At 39.7% G+C, this 19,537-nt stretch overlaps 2 protein-coding genes across 2 annotated transcripts in view; both read right to left on the bottom strand.

Annotated features, from left to right (window-relative positions):
• Window positions 1–10,510, bottom strand: part of shtn1 (shootin 1) — a 45,159-nt gene extending 34,649 nt beyond the window's left edge. Inside the window, exons 1-3 of the mRNA XM_036546754.1 lie at window positions 10,413–10,510; window positions 8,387–8,439; window positions 2,597–2,657 (exon numbers count right to left, since the gene is read on the bottom strand). Coding sequence (XP_036402647.1) covers window positions 2,597–2,657; window positions 8,387–8,439; window positions 10,413–10,470 — 172 coding nt within the window. The 5' untranslated portion in view covers window positions 10,471–10,510. The remainder of the gene's footprint in view (window positions 1–2,596; window positions 2,658–8,386; window positions 8,440–10,412) is intronic.
• Window positions 10,511–11,068: 558 nt separating this feature from the next.
• atp6v1ba (ATPase, H+ transporting, lysosomal, V1 subunit B, member a) overlaps window positions 11,069–19,537 on the bottom strand; it is a 50,859-nt gene continuing 42,390 nt past the window's right edge. Inside the window, exons 10-14 of the mRNA XM_036546816.1 lie at window positions 17,380–17,530; window positions 16,340–16,422; window positions 16,051–16,155; window positions 14,524–14,653; window positions 11,069–12,232 (exon numbers count right to left, since the gene is read on the bottom strand). Coding sequence (XP_036402709.1) covers window positions 12,090–12,232; window positions 14,524–14,653; window positions 16,051–16,155; window positions 16,340–16,422; window positions 17,380–17,530 — 612 coding nt within the window. The 3' untranslated portion in view covers window positions 11,069–12,089. The remainder of the gene's footprint in view (window positions 12,233–14,523; window positions 14,654–16,050; window positions 16,156–16,339; window positions 16,423–17,379; window positions 17,531–19,537) is intronic.

Below are 19,537 nucleotides of genomic sequence, written 5' to 3'. Positions count from 1 at the left end.
TTTGGTAGGTACTGTATGGCAAGTGTAGGTCAAACTAGGGTAGGCAAGCTTTTCAAAACTTACAGTTCTAAAATGGTACAGTTAAATTTAACAGAACGGTAGTTTCTGTGAAAAACTGCAAAGTCTTCAAGAAAGCCTGGGATGGAAAAATGGCACAAGAGTACTTTGACTAAACGCATCTCAAAAACTTGTGATACACATGTGCGATATTACAATAACCTCAACAGACCAAGAGGGTCACAGCAAAATGGCTCTCATTTCACGTGTGCTGACGCTTTGCCTCACGAGTAACCTTTATTTGATCTAGACACATTACATTTGTGCACTTCATTTCACTGTCACTTGTGCCAGCGGTTAAATTAACCCCAAAAAAGTGACACTCCAGGTGCCCCTGTGAATTCAGCAGTGCCCTGGGTATTTCTAAAAGGTTAAGGAACTCAGCTGTTTGGCACTACCATTTATACTCAGGTACATAATAGTAGGACTGGGCGATATGGCCTATAAATAATATTGCAATATTTTTAGGCTATATCGTGATACACGATATATATCTCGATATTTTGAAATCTCCTCTAAAGCACTTCATAAATACTCGATTTAACCCTTTGATGCATACAATCACACCAGTATGATGATTCTAGTAGTCCCTGCAACATATGTCTGCATTAAAACATTTTTGTTCATATTCATTAGTGGTTTCTATTGGAACAATTTTAAACTTGCATGCAAAAAGGGGGAAATCACAACCAAGTTAAATTTAACAAAACAGTATTTATTCAAACCAGGCAATTGCACACATAGGCTTTTAACAGCTGTTAAATGAAAATAAATATTTTCCAGATAACGATTGTTTGTTCAACATCTTCCTTGCGATACCCAAACCACTGCCAGACGATGGATCCAGTGCTGTTTCTTTTCGCAACCAATTCATCTGCCTTCATCTTCTATTACCGTTTCCGAACTCAACACAATAAACTCGCTTTAGCACTTCACTTCTTTCACTCTCTCCAGGCTCTTTCCCTGTTCCCTCCAGATACAAAAACACACGTCTCACCTATACATCACACACACACTCGCCCAGGAGAGTGGTCTGGATGGGCGGGCGAGTGTGCGTGATGTATGTATGTGAGTTTTTTTCTTTTTGTGTCTGTGTGAGAGAGAGCGCCATAGGAGAGAGCAAGAGAAGCGAAACACCAATTCAAGTCTCATGCGGGCGGCTTAAAAAAATTATGTTACAATTTGTACTCGATGTTGGCGATATAGTCATTTACTACATCCCATGTAGAACAAGCCGCAATACATCGGGTATATTCGATATATCGCCCACCCCTAACTATGGGGTGTCCTTGGATGTTTTAATTGTTGTGGAGGAAGACATTTCATCTTCTAAATGCCTGTAGTGAGAGTTGCTCTCTCCTCTCAGACAAGCCATCTTTGCTTACTCAGCCAGTCTGACAATTGACAACATTCTGAGCGCCCCACAACTGAGTACAATTCTTTCACACCACTCTCAGTGATAAAAGACATATCTTTTATACATTCTTTTTCCTTATATCTCTTCATTCTCTATATTTTCTTCTTGTCTCAGATAAAAACTTGATATTGACTGATGCTTCACTTATGAATTTGATTGTACAATGTACTTTAGTGTGATATTCATCCTTGCCTTTTCTTACTTCTAAAATACGTGTCTGTTAATGCTACTCCAGCATAGAGCAGCACTGAAGAGGAATTTAATTCGCTCAGTCAGTGGATTATCACAAAATCAGACAAAGGTGCACAAAAAGAGCGTGATCCCTGGCCTTGGGAATGGGTGGCTATCTTCAGAGCATAAGCAACACGAGGGAGGTGAGCACAGGAATCAAAAACCCTGCAGCCCCAGTGGGCTCCTGCATACTCCCAACGCCACGGCAGCCAGCAAAGCCGAACCTGAGGTCCTCTTTGATGGTAGAACAGGCATCAACATGATGAGTCACAGTTCAGGGGTAGATTGCTTGAGGTCACTGTTCAACTGAGTGAGACACCGTACCATAATGCAGGTCATACAGATGCTATTTGAAATGTGAAAAATGGTACTTTAACCTTAATACTGCATGTACACATATATATCTGAGACATTATTCCTATACACGTAAGGGTTTGGCTGGGTTACACTATTCACCTTTCATATGCTCAGGAGGAATAGCCTTATTCTGTTTGTAATGGGTGTGGCCCATTCAACCTGAAAGGCATTACCTGACCACAGCATACACACAACTTGAAGCTCAAAGTTCACAGAGGATAAAGAGTCTCTCTTTTATTTTTCTCCCAATAAATTACGGCGTGAAAACTATACTAACAAGAACACTGCAGGGGCAGAAAGTGCTCAAAATTACTCTGGGTCGCTTGATTTTTCATTATTGTTATTTTCTTCCCATTACGGCAAAATGCAGCATAATAGACTTAACATTTTCAGTAATGGGTAGCCAAAGCCCTTCAAAAATGTACGACGCTGTAAAGTCTGTGTTTAATGGGTACGCGGGGTGCAACAAAGTCAGGACAGAAAACAGGACAGAAGGCACTGAATAAGCGTAAATGACACTGATAAGACACTTACCACTCTGAAATTCCTTCAATTTCTTCATGGCAGAATCTCGTTCCTTTTGTGCTCTCTCGCACTGAAATGGCACAACAAGAATGACAAAAAAAAAACAACTTAAATGATCTACTTTCCGATTTCTCAACACTTCAGACCGGCCCTGGCTGGAGCAGTTGGAAAAATACGGTTCAGGTATCCTTGAAACTGATTTAACAATGTTCCACCAGTGGGAGAAAGTGGTAGGAGTGACTGCGTGCGCCATCTGAGTAGGTACAGAATGACTTTACCGAAGAGTTTGGCTTCACGAATTCTTTTTAGCACTTAAGTTGTAACTTCAATTTTCATTCCAATATTAAAAAAACAGGAAGTTTCTTGTAGTTGGTCAGGGTTAATTTTCTGTTGCAGCTTTTGCGCTGGCAATCTCTCAATGCAAACTATTTCATAAAGTATTTATTTTCCAATGTAGCTTTTTATTAGCTAGATTATTAGGCACAAGCACAAAACCATACAGTTTAATAGCAGCAAGCTTGCATTGTGAATGCATATAAATTAATAAAACAAAATAATGGATATCATCATGTATTACCAAAACAAGTAAATCAGAATGAAACAATAACAGCTACTTAAAATTTCCCAGTAGATGTATCATTCAGAATGCATCATAGGACTGCATCAGGCTAGAATAAATATAGCTGCATGTTAAATATATGTTATATAGTTGTGGTACTACAGCAATGAGCTATTTCTTCCACTGTGTTAACAGAAATAGCTTGCATAATCTTGACCATGGAAACATTGCTTGAGATGTAGCAAGCTAATTTTCAAAGCAGTGGGTATTGTCACATTCTTTTTTTATTCATTAAAATATTTAGCTCGATACATTTCTGAGTGATTTTTCAAAATACATTGACAAGTTCACCACTTGTTGAAGAGAAAAAGAAAGTATTAATGAGAACTGTTCTGAACCATCTGATGTTATATTGTTATGGCCGGATGTATTTGACTTAACAGATCTTGACACCAAGGATGATTTTGCACTAACCCACTGTGCCAATAAATCTGACATCCTATGTCAAGCACTGACCTTACTGTTGATGCTAATACTTGGATGCAAATCACAACTTTTTAGTTTGCTAGTTTGCTGCATTTTGGACCAGGTACCCGCGCTATATCATTATTATTATTAGCAATAGCATTACCCACACACTTTTAATTTTATTGGAACAACATGCTGTCTGCAAAGAGTACCCACAGTAGAATACAATTTAATTGTTAAATCACTTCATTCAGTACATTAACACAGAAATATTGCATGCTGTATTGGCAGTGATGGGTGGTGTGATCATGATGACATTTATGAGAAAAGGCTGGCCTTCTCCATTTTATTCGGCGGCTGGGTTAGTGCTTTGGAGTCTGCACATAAAATTCAGTTTTTGGCAACTACCACTGAATAATAAACAGAATGTACCTCAATTTGCTGGTTTCAACATGGAAGGCTATGGCCACCATTCATCATTGCATTTTATGAAAAACGACTGATTTTCTTCCTGGATAGTGGAAACTATAATCCAAAGTGCTACATGGCGCATCTTGCTATAGTCTCCACCAAAGACTAGAGTGAGGATGACTCAGAAATCAAACTTGATTAATGCTGGACAGCTGTGAAGTTGGTGTCACATGAGTTTAAGACTCAGTACCTCCAGCTAAGTTTGAGAAGTGAAAAGCTGTGGACACTGAGTGAATCAAATCAGTCAAAAAAGTCTTACTCGCATGAAAAATAGTAGAAGTAGTCATATTACTATGATAATTGCTTAACCATGGGAAATCTGTTTATACCATAAATCATATTACAAACACACAGCAGCATTAGTTGGATGCATTATAAATTCCCCATGAATTTTCATGTCAGTTTCACACCTCCTTGGTATGCTGTTGAACAACAATGTCCAGTTCCCCCCATTCCACCGATGAACAAGCTTCTGGTCCTGTGAAATGGCTGCAGTTTGGTACAAAAGTTTCCTTGTGGCATTTCAGTGAGGAGAGTTTGTCTGTGATAACACACAGACTCCCAAGCCTACTCAAAGTGTGCATTCTCACATGAGGCAGTGACTCGTGGTGCCATGCTATTATCTAATATCATGAAAAGCTTTAAATCGCATGGTGCAGTTCAGATTAAAAAGCAGTCCTTGCTATTTCTGTGCAACTTTATATTGTGTGTGGCAAATAACTTTTCTCACTGCCAATGTATCCAATGTATTCCTTTTCAAAGAGAACCAAAGAACATTATTTTTAGGCTGAAGGCCCAAGATGGAGCCTTTGATCCTTTCTAAAAGCGGATAACTGAAAAAGCGGGATATGATGAAAGGAAGAAAGTCAATGTCGAGGACAAATCTGGCCAATTGGAGAGAAGAGGCAGCACTTTGTGATGAATTCACAATTTTTGGACAGTTAGAGACAACAACACATGGATTCTAGGTTCCTGTATTTGAAGGCCACTTTCTAATGACAACAGCATGTTCAGACCTATACAGCTGGTTCCTGTTACTCTCTATTGTTACTGGTAACAGTCCTTATTTGTATGAGTGCTGAAAAAAAGTCTCAAGGGGACCCACAGCCCAATACATTCTCATTTTTTCCTTTGTCATTACCCAGAGTGACTTACTAAGAAAGAGAACACAGTGTAGTTAAAAGAGTTCCACAACACAAAGCGTCTGGAAACATGACTGGCTTTGAGAGACGCGTGGCTCAGTCGCTCAGTTGTTTCAAATACAGGCTGAGCCCTATGGCCTGGGTTTGAGTCCATCTCATTTGCTGACAGCATGAGAGTGAAGCAATGATGTGCTATGGCAAGCAGTGCAGAGCACTGTGGTGAAAAAGAGGCATGCAAGTGTACCGGAACGCTGCTTTCACTATCCCCAGTGCTCTGGCACAAATACAGAGGTTGTAATAGAGAATGAAACCTAACATATAACTGTTCATTAGAGAATTTTGGTGAAAAGGGGCAAAAAATGCAACCCTGTTAGCTATAAGCTACAAGAATAGCAGCAATGAAGGGGCCAAGCACCACAGGGCCACCAGGTAGACAAGTAATAAGAACAACCCTTGAACAAGACACCAGTCCATCACAAGGTGAACAGACACATTGACACCCACTCTTACACTCACATCTATGGGCAATATAGCATGTCCAATTGACATTACCTGAATGTGTTGACTGTGGTAGAAAACCAGAATACCCAGAAGAAAGACACAAGAACACAGGGACAAGGTACAAACTGAAGGTACAAACTGACGCACCCCGAACTTGGAACCTCCATATTTTTAGGCAGTACTGCTACCCATTTGCACCACCGTACTGCCCCCCACTACATATATGTCTTCTTGGGACATTGCAATAAGAAGTGCCAACGCTGTTGGAGGAGTGCAATTTTTGGGTATTTGAAAAAATCCAAAATCATGGGAAAAATGGCAGAGAACATACCATATTAGCTGATATTAGCCATATATATTAGCCAAGACTTTTTGAAGATCAAATCTTAATTTTTAAAGAAAATAATTTCATTTGACATGAATTTAATAAAAAACACTGAATAAAAAAGGTATGCTGGTATACTTTCTACATGTTTTAAATGAAATTGTCACATTTAAATAAAAATGTAATCACATTTTCAAAAGAATAAGTTATTAAAATTAAATAAAAATAAAAATAAACTACTCTACTGGTATTTCTAATATCATTGAACCATCTCCTTGTGAAAAGCAATCATTTTACAGATAAATGGTGCCATGTGCTGTTGTTAATGTATAATGACATTTAAAAGTCTAGTCTTCCCATGTAAGCCAATCCCACCCAGATGCAATCTCTGGAAAAAAAAAAAGAATGCTGTCTTATATTCAGGCCAATAGGGTAAGTCCAAGTGTTTCTTCAACACTATTTAGTGTATGGGTTGTGCCAGTAGATCAAAAGGTGCAGGAGATATCCCTATTTTAAGAGCTACAAACTGATTGTATCTTAGCAGCCATGCCATTTGAACTATGTGTTCGTTTCCCAGTTAGGACCTGACATGTAAGGATGTAATGATCTACAGAAAATTGGTCGCAATATCTGCTTTTCTTTGTGTGGTCTGTGCCTTGTGATGTCCATTGGAACAAAATATCATTAAAAGTACATGGACACATTGGTATTTACACCTGTTTTTCAGTATAGCACCCCAAAGTGGCCAAATTTCACTAAACTTGGTGTGTGCCATCCATGCCTCATGGTAAGCATGTGTACTGAGATTTATGTCAATGAACAAAAGCATTGCAGAGATATGGCCACTCCTCCTTTATGGCAACTTCATGGGTGAATTTGAGGCTACACTGCGGCCATATTGTTCAACCTGGCAACTATCCTTTAACAACTCTTAAAGACAATGGTCCAAAGAGGTAATACACGAAATTGTGCCTAGGAGGTAATGGTTAAATGTGTTACCTAAATGTGTTAAATGTGTTACACAACATTTTCTCCCATTCTACTAAAACCCACTGTCCTTTACATAAGCTTGAACAGGCTGTAACTAGACACAGCCAGGCTCCTAGCACAACCATTTTCATATCTAACTGCATCCAAGCCCTACAACCCAAAGCTCTGCGAGATCAAGTGTGAGCTGTGACATTAGCTGGCTATGATCACAAGTCCACAATGATAGGACACACATACTTGGCTCTGCAGCCATGTGTTAGAGTGGAGATACATTCAATAATCAATACATCCGTGACCAACAGCATGAGTGGCATCATGGGATAGTAGTAAAGCTTAGGGCTTGTAACCCAAACAGTGCTGGTTCATTTCCAAGGCGGACCAACTCTACTGTATCCATGGGCCCATTTTCTCTGTAAAAACCCAGTTGTATGAATAAATAACATGTAAAAGGTATCTGCTAAGTAAATGTAATGTAAACTAAAGCCTGCAAGCTGCTCACTTGACATCTATCCTCCAATCAGCACCCCTGTAGTGCACTGTGAGACTTCTAGTGCAAAAAATATTTGTTAGCTGTAAGAAAGACTATGGGAGGATTGCGTGAGGGTAGAATATATATCAAGGTAAGGTGATGCTTCATACAGAATTGGACAAGGGGAAAAAATAAATAGACACAAGAACTTCCCATCCTGAAAATCAAACCGGTCCAAACATCATATTCCTATTTGTGATATCTGGGTTAACACATTCATTCTGAAGAAGTAACCCATGTGTCAAGGCATCCAAAGTCATGACCACTCAAACAATCAGCCCCATGAGACAGAAATCATGTGACCCTTCTCTAATAGTCCAGCCCACACCATGTGATACTGACCTATGCAAGTGGAAGCAGGTGAGAATGCAGAAGCCTTTGCAAAAATTATCTGAATACAACTAATTGCCCTGTCCTTTTAATTTTTCAAATACTATTTTTCCAGACAAGTCTCAGAATGCCAAAATGTTTATCCTGAAACCGTACCACAATTGAGCACGTGTTGGTTACACTACTACATCCGTCATGGTTTAGGTGTAAAAATGGTTGAAAGCAATAAATGGTTCTGATGCTTCAGTGGAGTTAATTCACAGGCTTTGATATCTCAGTGAAGTTACACTGCACTACACTACACTACAACTAACAGACACAGAGTGACCTTAACTACAAAGGCTTTGGACTGCTTCATCACTAGAATGTACAGTCTATAAAAATTTTGCTGGTGGAGCTTGAAATACAAAAAACATAACTGACAATGATCATGATCAACTAAATGTATGACATTCATCAAAAATAAAGGCAGAACAGCACTGACCTCCATCTTAGTTTTCTCATGCTCTTCCTGAAGCCCTTGGTATTCATGGACAGCTGTGGAAACACAGAGACCCATTGGTCATGTTTAGTGTAAAACCTCACTGATCAAGAGGGGAACACCCAACAGTCTTCTTTAAGAAAAAAATGTTGGCTACCTTGCTGGATTTTCAAAATGCAGAACTTCACTGTGGAACATATTGTCCAATCAAATGTACTGTGTAGCTCATCATTGGAGAGGAAGATGGTCATGACAATGTCTCATCCACAAATTAAAAATAGGTTCAGCCTGTTGCTTACTGAAAGAAGTAGTACAACTCATCTCCGGACCTTATTTCCAGTTGTGGTTGTTTCATATGATAAGTAATATTCATTATTATTCAGTTATTGGGCTCTAACATCTAGGTTTACTTCACCTAAACTCAAATTTGGTGGCATTGGTAAGGATATCTGGTGAGGACTGGTGACTGATTATAATATCCACATTTTTACTCATGAAAGTCACTGTGCTCAAAAGGACTTCTATCCACAATATTTGTTTGAATCCAGTCCTGTCTTGAACCACATGCTCACAAGCTGCTCACAAGATGTTTCCCATGGCTGAACAAGTATCACAGTTTTTGTACCATGATTATAATTTGAGGCTGTCTGATGTGTGCTCAGCCTTTTCAACCAGGATAGACTTATACAAATTATTGCTTCAAGTTAAGTATTAAACGTGCATTAAAAAAATACTGTTTGGGGACCTGGTGTGATGATTAGTTTTCTCACTAACAGTGTTTCAGCAGGTAATGCCACTTCAGAAATGTTTCTCTCACTTCTCTCTCTCAAAAAAAAAAAAAAAATCAGATACATTCTAGAAGTAACACAAACAGTGTACAAATTGCACCTCTGGATTCCTGGTTTACAGTTAAATGCCACTTACTACCAGCAGACTAAGCTCGGCCTTGTTACAAGACACCCTACCTTGGTGCTGGCAGCTGTCATTATCACCCCTGTTATGACTAGTTAGTGGTTCAAACAGTAGAAGAAGCAACAGTCAACAGCTGCATAGCAATAGTAGTTCTAGTACATTGCATCAACATCAACCGTAAGTTCTTCTTGAAATCAACTCAATTAATTACAGCTGTTTGGTACAGACATTTTTTTCTCAGCCATCTTTAGCATTTATTACAAGAACAATGAAAATGCAGGTCAAGGACCTTCCCAAAGGGCAAAAGTGTCAAATACCTTTATTTAAAACCATTACCCACACCCCTCTCCCACAAGTGAGGGCACATTTCACATTAACAAGCACTAGCAAGACATGAACATGTTTTAAACTGGATCTAGCCAACATGCACGCCCGCGCACACACACAAGCATAATAAAGACCATAAATGGATTACGGATTGTTCCATTACTTGTGGTTTCCTGCTGTGAGTGTTATATGCACTATTTTTCCCCAAGCTGAACACAGATATAGAATTGACTGATCGTCTGTCACTTGACACATTTTTGTTTTTCCATAAAAGCATGGCCCCTAGTACAGTTTCTGTAAGTTTAGTCTCTAAAGGAATTTATGATTTCATGATCCTGAAAGTTTTAAAAGTGTGACCAAGATGAACTATGTATTCTGCATAATACATTAATTCTGTACAGGTTATTTTCACTTCAGGGTGTTGTGTTACTCGATAAAAGTTGAGGTACTCTTATGCATTTAAAACGTTTATCCAACAGTGATGTGCTACCAAAGCTTTACTATGTTTCAAAGAATCATTGGTAGTACATATGTCTGATCTTGTATATTAAAAAAGGGGAATGAACTGTGACATACAACAGCACTTTTATTGCAATATAATGGTAACGTTATTCTCACGTTCATCAAAAAAATGGTCTAACATTAAACTAAACTAACAACTAAATCCAACTCCTTATCCTTGTTGTGTGTTTACTGCAATGACTAACTCGCGTTCCATGAAGCTTAGTGGGACTGGTCGTGTCATGCAATGGCGTTACAATTTTTGTGTTGAAACGTGAAAGGTGCTTACCTTGTTTGGATAGCTCGGTTATGATCTCCATTTGTTTTGCTTCCTCCACACTGGCCATTAGAGGAAAATCAGCATATACCGTCTTGGGAGAAGCGCCACACGCATGTAACAGGAAGTGAAACTTTGACACACCTGTGCACACAAGTTGGCGCCAGACACGGTAGTACCCAGGAATCACAACACTCCCAGCTAAATCGGTTCCAACAACTGACGTCTGGAAAATGGTATGATTCATTTAGCTAAACCACGTGGAGAAATGCGTAATCACCGTTTACGGTGGGTATCGATTCATATTTACTGTCAAGGAAAATATTTACGCTTTGCGATAGTCTTCAAATTAATCCTGGTTTTTCCTATTTGTCTTGAATCCGCTACTACCAAATGCAAACTAATAAAAAATGCAAATGTATGGCATATCCTACTTCAGTTGTATATGTCATTATTTTGGTCGCACAGGGCTATGCATTGCAATTCACATTCGCGAGCATAAGAAGCTGACCGAGACCATAAATCAGTCTAAAATGACTCCATCTGCTTTGGCCCATCGTCTATTGAAAACTGTAATGTAAAGTACTCCACAACAATTTTATGATAATACAATTTATTTCATTATAGGACAATTACCTGAATCAACACTCTGAAGACTGAATTTCTCTAGACAAATAATTAGCAGGACATAGACATGAATGCTTAGTATTTTGTTCACAACACATCACAAAAGTATTACACTTATATTGTAAACATATCTTAATTCTGTCCAGTCTAAATACACATATTGGTTTCCAGCAATGACAGCAGCCAAAAGACCAAACAAAGGTTGTCAACATAGATTAGGTTAAATAAAAATCAACAGCAAAGGACACAACTACAACAGCAATCCTGCCATGACAGAATGCTCACAAAATCAGAGCATTTCCTCCCCTGATCTGTGAAATATTGACAACAGTTTGCCAATTCTTTGTCTTGTGCACTAAACCTTATTGAACAAATTGTAATATAATATGTATTTCACCAATTCTTAATCTGGGACTGACCAAAAATTCTTACATTAATATTATTGTTCACAACCCCATCTGCCAGTTTCTCAAACTAGCAACTTCAGGATGAACACAGTGAATGGTAAGTACTTTCTTAATGCTGCATTTTCCAGAGTATGCCCCCCCTACCCACCAATTTTTGTGTTAAAGCAAAATATGGAATACAATTTTCATGGTGGACAGGATTGCTTTAGAGAATCTAGAGTCATTATTGTAGGTGCCATCCTATGAGAAAACAAACACGCAAAGACAAAATTTTGCAAAACAAACAGTTGGAAGAACTCTTTAAATCAACAGGACACGATCCATCAGCGCAAATGCAAATGAAAATATGACTTAATTCCCTTTGAAATTGCATGTTCATTTGGTAGGGACAGGAATAACAAAAAAGAAAAGAAAAAGAAAAAAACTCCGGCACTTAAATAATACCTCAACACGTCAGGATTGTCCAATGGTTTAAAGGTAATGTTTACAGCTCAGAAAATATATCACCACACATAGGTCTGCTATCAACACAAGATTTTTTTCCAAAATGGGACATAGTACAGTACATCTACAGAGGGAATGGACAGAGGTTATTGCTCTGTTCTGTGGTCTCGTGGTCTCTGGGAGGGGGAGTCTCGGTGGCTCTCCGCGTGTCTCAGTGGCGAGCGGCAGACTCTCTCGGGTAGAATTCGGCCAAAGTACTCTGGGGAATGCGCTTGAGCATCTCTTTGGGGAAGATTCGGAGCAGCTGCCAGCCAATGTCCAGGGTCTCGAACACGGTTCTGTTGTCATAGGGACCTGCAGGGGTTGGGAGGAGTATTGATAAGCATATGTTATTCATCCATAAAGTAAATTAATAAGCAATTTCACCTTTTCTTACACATTCAATCAGATTGCAGCAGCAGCAACATAGTTGCACCAACAAGGGTCTGAAATGAGCAAGATCGCGAGCAAGCAAACTTCTCACTAGGGTAAGAAGTAGAGAGCTGGAAAATTCACTGAACAGGTCCTACTTCTATTACAATAATAATCAGACCATGTACTATAGATAGCTAACCTAGCTAAAACGAACTAAAGGTGCAGTTATGCCATTCTAAAGTAACAGGCTGACATGCTGCCAATAAAACACTGGAAAAATATGACAAGCTCAATATGACAGTTTTACTTAAGATAAAGTTTGTATTTGATAAGGACAATTTAATTTGTTGCAGTATTCCTACAGTGTTACTACAGTTAAAAAAAACCACATGTTCAAATGACTGACATATCGATGAAAGCAACACAGTACTAGCCCTGCTTTAGTGTTGACTTTGAAATATAGTTTGTGCATTCAATATACATACTGTATTTATTACTAATTGTATTTCACACTTTGTTTTTGAGAGGAAAATTAGCTTTGAAGCGTCTGTTGTAATAACATGTATCAATGCTTTAACGATTTTTTATTTTACATGGTATCTTGCTTTTTATTGTTTGCCTTTCGTGTCTGGAAATTTGGATGTGTCCCCTGCAAGAAAGTGAGCTTTCAGATTTAAAAATAAGTCCTTTGGTGCTACGTCTCCATAGCTATGCTATACCCAATCTGGTAGTGCGCTTTCTGCTCAGACAGTTACTTTTTGTCATAAGATAACATGACAATGCTGCACACATTCTGTAATTACAGTGCTTCTTCCCTGGGAGTGCCTCTGTATTTGCCACACACTGCTCGTCCATGGTGCTGACATCTGGAGTTAGATATATGAGCTACATATGTCCACTGTCATGAGGCATTAGGTTAACAGCCACATCAGCATCCCACTCATGGAAATACAAGACATTGCCACTTTACCTGCAGAGCATACAGCACTAAAAATCCCCTGATTTCTCCCTATCTGAAGGACTAGTGCATGCCTGAGTGCAGTTACAACAGGCCCATGATATTACTGAAGGCCAGTCTCGCTTGCTGCCGATTCTAATGAATTGTGGAAAGGTGCCAGTTTCTCTGGCAAGAGAAGCTAAATGTCTCATAGAATCTTAGCTGAATGGTGACATGTCATGTTTTTCTCCCCCCACTCACTTGTTTAAGCATATCAATCGCAAATGTTATTAGGTTAAATTATCACAACAGCCCCTGAGCTATTTGAAAATAAGGCCATGCCTCTGCGAGCTTGCTGCGTAAATAGGCTAGCGCCCGTTTGAAATCCCTCTTCTGTGAACTCGTCATTTCAAGGACAAGTGTAAGCTTGGGTTTACAAGTGCTCCAACAACATAGACATAATATCAATGAAGGCCAGCCTCTTAACTGCATTCTCTAATGAAAAGTTCAAAGGACCCCGCATGTTTGTAATGAAAAGTTCATAAAACAGAATCTTAAACAAATGGTGAAGTGAACCTTAATTTACAGCCAGTTTTGTCGCACACAGCCTAAAATTTTTTTTTCTTCTATGAACTAAATGATGATCATTACTGACAAGGACTTAAAGCACAAGTAGCTACATGGGCAACATAATGGAAACCTTTTTTCTTGATTTACCTTCAGCGATGAATGCAAAGTCATTTTATATAGAAACCCAGCAAATGTCATCAATATCATGAAAGGATGAGATACGAAAAAGCTAAACAAGATTTATTTACATACACTAAACAATGCTGCCTTTCATATATTTGAGTAACTTTTAACATTGGATTTAAAAAAGTCCAAAACAAGTAAAAAAAAAAAAAAAAAAAAAAAGTATTTGAAAATAATGGTTTCAGCGCAATACTAGCTTCTTTAGTTTTTGCAGTCAGACATCAAAGGGTAGAATAAATAGAAACATGGCAATGGCAATATTTAAGACTCTTATGTATGATCATTGCAGTGTCAACTAATAATATACCAGAGAACGGCTTTGGAATGCTCCTTCAGGGAGGATCTCTCTGGGTCTTGTCTGTTTTTGCCCCTAATTTGGGGTGAGGAAACTATTCGTACAGCACTGATTTTGTCAAAATCATATTCCAATCTATATATCTTCCCAAGTCCCTTTCACTGTGATAACCTCATCCGCTGCACTGCGAGATCCAGTTAGGGGAAACTATAAACCAAAGGGGGTGTCATGCATCTCTTGTGGTACCTTGAGCAATGAAGTTCTTCTCAAACTTCTGCAGGAACTCCAGGTAAAGCAGATCGTCTGAGGTGAGGGCCTCTTCACCCACCACTGCCTTCATGGCCTGAACATCCTTCCCGATGGCATAGCAGGCATACTGCAGGCACACAAGAAATTCCATTGCAATGTTTTTTTAGGGAGAAACAATGGCAGACAGAAAAAGAGCAAGGGTGTTTCTTTAGACACTCTTTCTGTGAATAATTGGCTGGCCATTGACCCATTGGCTTTGGGATTTTTCCTTTGTTGCTTCTGGAAAACATACTCTCCCAAGCATTTTGTGATGTATGAAATTTTCATGATTGCATTAACAAATGGATTAGACTTGAACGTACAGAGAGAGAAAGAGAAAGCGAAGGAGAGGGGACAGAGGATAGGGAGAAAAACTGAGCAGTGATTGCAGAAGTAGATAAAGCTTAGAAATGGCTGGCAGGTCATGTTAAATTAAGGGTAGCACTCACCAGTATTCAAATAAACAGACATATCTTAGTCATATATAAACTGAGCAGTGGATGCAGACGAGATAGTTGTTTACATGTCAGTGTTAATTAAATTTCAGAATTCCCCAGTTAGAACCATGATGGGACATACTAGTGGCCCCTTTTCCACCAAGGCAGGTCGAAGGCCGGTTTAGAGCCGGTGCCTAATCTCGAGCCAGTGCTTCGCATTTCGACAGCCAAAGAATCGGCTCTCGGCCAGGAAAACTGGTTCGAGAGCGGCACCAACACTTTGCTGGTCTAGAACCCAGAACGGCTTACGTCAGGGGCTGGTGGCGGGATTATCATGACCAACAAGACCAACTAAAACTTTATGACCACCATTTTTTAAAAAAAAAACAGAGGTAGTGTAGCGTCTAGTCTGCCTAAAAAGAAGAAGAAGAAAAACCAGAGTTTTATTTTTCAAATGTTTCGCCTTGTTGCCAGCTAGCTATGTATTTCTTAGCTGTTTAGTGAGCTACTAATTTCTCACATCAATATTATGTTTGATGTTCGTAACAATGATGCGAGAAATTAGTAGCTGTGCTTGCTTGGGTAATGTTAGCTGACCAACAGCTAGCTAGCCCGCTACTGTAACCTTGGTAACAGTAGCTAACGTTAGCATGCTACCTTCTAACATTGCCATTGACTCACCTACCAATGTCACTTAACATTTGGTTTCACAAAAGGCTAACATTATATAAAGTGTAGAGGACAAGTTTGTTTTTTAAAGCACTGTTCTCTTTTTGTTTTTGTTGTTGTTTGTTCCTGCTAGCTTGGCGCTAACGGGAAATTAGAGACATATACAGAGTCTGTATACAGACTGTTTACAGACGTATACAGTGACGTAATGACACGGCTCTATGGTGGCTCTCTAGCCCGTGGAAAAGCAAACCAGTCCTTAGAAGGTTCGCAAGTTGAACCAACTCCGAACCGGCACTAGCACCAGCCCAGAACTAGCACGTAGTTCACGTTGGTGGAAAGGGGGTTAACTATGGTGACACAGAGACTGAACAGTTACCAGCTGGTTGGAGACATCAGCGTGGTCTTTGCGAGTCATTCCTTCACCGATGGCAGACTTCATCAGTCGGGAAAGAGAGGGCAGCACATTGATAGGTGGGTAGATCTAGAGGAGAAGATTCACAGACTTCCTTGGCATTGCTGTATGAACCATGGATTCACTCAGACAGAATTCTGATCATCCAGTTTATACAACTGACATTTGAAAATGAACTTTATTGCATGTGCCTTGAGTTAGAAAGAACACCAAGAAACGTCAGAGTTTTGTGACTAACAGAGGACGATTGTACCTGTCTGTTGTGCAGCTGCCGGTCAACGTACACTTGGCCCTCAGTGATGTATCCAGTCAGGTCAGGGATGGGATGGGTGATGTCTGTACAGCATTCAAAGAAAGGTCAACCGTGAGAAGGAAGCAGATAACAATATCTGGAAGGGCAGTATCTTTCTGGTCAGAAAAAATGAGATGAATTCTCAAAGGGTTTTCTATGCAAGCCTGTTAAGACCCAGTAATGAACAGGTATAATGGTGTGAAAAGCTCTTTCTGTCAACTGGTTCAAATGCTTTGATGTCAAAGTTGTTTTGCCTGAATCTTGGTGACGCTTGGACCCTTATGAAAACCACTACAGTCTTGGGCATAGCAATACAGTGCAATTAAACAAGAGGTTTATCCCATCAAACAACATATCCCATTCAAACACATTTACACAAACTGAATCCAGCTAAATCCAGCACAGACAGGAGCAGTGAGATCTTTTACAAAGTGAATGCACAAATTATAATTGTCTGCACAGGTAGTACTCTACAGGACGTTATGCTGGAAATCTGATCATTTTTAGTAGTTAAGTAAGTGTGTTCTTAAAATGCAGCAGTAAAAATTAATGGCATGTTTTTGCATGTGAGGGACCACACATGTATGTTTGACAAACTAACAATAACTCATATTTGCAACCAAGAACAGTGATTGCTGATAGTAGGTAGGTGATCCATCTATCCATCTATCTCTCTAACTAGCTACCTTGCTGACTGCTGAAGGTATTTTTGGAGTTAAACCTCAATGGTTATCTGCCCAGCTAATGGGCTAGATAAATTAGCCTAGCTAACTAGATAGTATTATTGCAAAGATTTTAAATATTTCAACAGCTGTGCTGGTGTACCATATTGTTTTAGATTTCCATGTACAGCTAAGCTGCCCTTTCAGCCAATCCTTAAAGGTGGTGTTGACAAAATTTGTTGGATGTGGAGGTGTAAGCCCTCCTGCCACTGTCACCACCCACTCCAGAGTGTTTTTATGAATGATTTCTGAGAGAAGCAGAGGGACGACCAGTCTCACCGTCGTTGGGCATGGTGAGGATGGGGATCTGCGTGATGGAGCCGTTCCTGCCCTCCACTCGCCCGGCACGCTCGTAGATTGTGGCCAGATCGGTGTACATGTAGCCGGGGAAGCCACGGCGTCCCGGGACCTCCTCTCTGGCGGCTGACACCTGCGAGTGCGGGACACGTGAGGGGTCTGAGAAGCCTGACAGCGCGCAGATTCACACTTTGTGGTACTCAATCCTACCCAACTCAACCCCACTTCCTGCCCTCTATCTACGCTCATCTACCCTCCTTAGCCTTCTTGTAATTCCCTCCTTATACAGCAGTTTTCACAATACTAGACCTTTGAGATATGAGAAATGAACATCACCATTCCAAAATGTACTGTTTAGTCAAAAGTTACTTAGTCAAAAGTACAGACAAAAGAGAAAGGTCTGATGTATACACCATTAGCACTGTCACTATTTAGGTGTGTTAACGGCCATAAACATCTTCCTCCTGTGGATCTGCAAGGTGTCTGAAGGCTCAACGATTATTTTACCCAATGAAACAGCTGCATGCTACAAGTGACAAATTGGCCAAAGAGAGGTCAATGGTTCGCTGCACCCGCATTTGAAATTTGTCAGCGCACATAGCAAAACTGCCAAACAGGGACAGCTTGTAAACAGTGGATTCAATTCAGGAGGCAACCTTCGAGCATGTGAATGAGAAAAGAAGTTAAATGTTAACGCCCTGGCTGCTTTTTTGTAAGTGGTTAAATACAAAACAAGCCATCGCCTTAGAGGGGCTTTATTATTGCGGTGTACGTGTGCCAAGGTTACAGGAGGACAATAAGCGCAGGAGCCAAGCTTTCACACATACAAAACTATTTAAAACACGTATTGTGTGGCTGGCACATTGAAACGCCAAAACATGTTTATGGCACAAAAGGATTATTATGAGTATAAAGGCGACAAGGTCTGACTTGACGATGCAAACCCTGAAAAGGCATTTCATAAAAGCCTTTTCTTTTGCTCTGAACTTCGGAAAATAATGAAGTTAAGGTATTTCCAAAGCATTGAAGAACACACTTTATCTTCCCTTTCACAGAAAATACGAGTGATATTAGTAAGTTTACCATTCAAGCCAATGCCTTTTGAGATATTTATTTTTTTTTGGGGGGGGGTTGTTTTGAGAATGTCACCTTCATGGATTAATGTTTCATGAGTGCATGGCTTTGTGACTGCTATCGAGTGGACATAGTGTGGATTGTCACAACTGCTTCACACAGCTTGTTCATGTCACATTATTCATTATATCGGTCAAGCAAACACCATAGTCTCACGCTTTCAACATATGAAGCATGTACATGAAGGCTAGAAAAAAATGGCGGTTTCTTGGGCTTTTCACCATTATGTAGCTGAGCTTTCCTGGGCACCACAAAGCAAAAGATATGAATGACTTTCATGTGTTTTCAAATTACATTAAACGAATCATTTTGTTAAGGCAGGTAACCCTAATGACTACATACCCTTCTTCACCAGATGCTGTTGTAGACAGGGTTTCAGATATTTCTATGAAAGCACACTTTCTGACAACAGAATTAGTAAACATTTGTTACAAAAGATTTCTAGCTGCATGTGTTCAGTCGCAGAGCAGACACTTTGCCCAGGATAGCAGATAAGCTTTTTTCCAATCTAGTCAGCTGATACTAATTTACTTGAGCTGAAATTCAGCAGGGTAGCAGCTGTTATCATTGCCATTGCATTGAAATTAGAAAGCAACACATTATCCTTGCTGGAAATTGACATCAGGCTTGTTTGAAACCTCACCAAAAAAAAAAAAAAACCTTGCACTGCAGCTCATTTGTTGGAATGTCCCGTGTTCATTTGGCAATATCCACAATGAGCTCAGAATGAGCTGTAATCGAGAACAGTAAACTCCCTATAACTGCATATTAGGTAACTGCACATTCCGTTTTACTGCACAGCGTGCAGCTGGTCCATTGACGATTCACTCCTGTTATATGCGCAAGCTGGTTAAGCGCATAATGTCAGATCAGTCCTGAGCGTGTGCAGTTATGAGTAATCGACCATCATCACAAGCAGCTATTACACTTCTTCACCACATTTCTACTTGACACTCTTCTTCAGCATCAATTAACATTTAGCAGTTTGGAAGTCCAAGACAATTCA

The sequence above is a fragment of the Megalops cyprinoides genome, chromosome 15 (assembly GCF_013368585.1).
Source record: "Megalops cyprinoides isolate fMegCyp1 chromosome 15, fMegCyp1.pri, whole genome shotgun sequence".
NCBI lineage: Eukaryota > Metazoa > Chordata > Actinopteri > Elopiformes > Megalopidae > Megalops > Megalops cyprinoides.
Note: the sequence above shows the minus strand (reverse complement) of the source record. Positions and strands in the feature narration are given on the sequence as shown.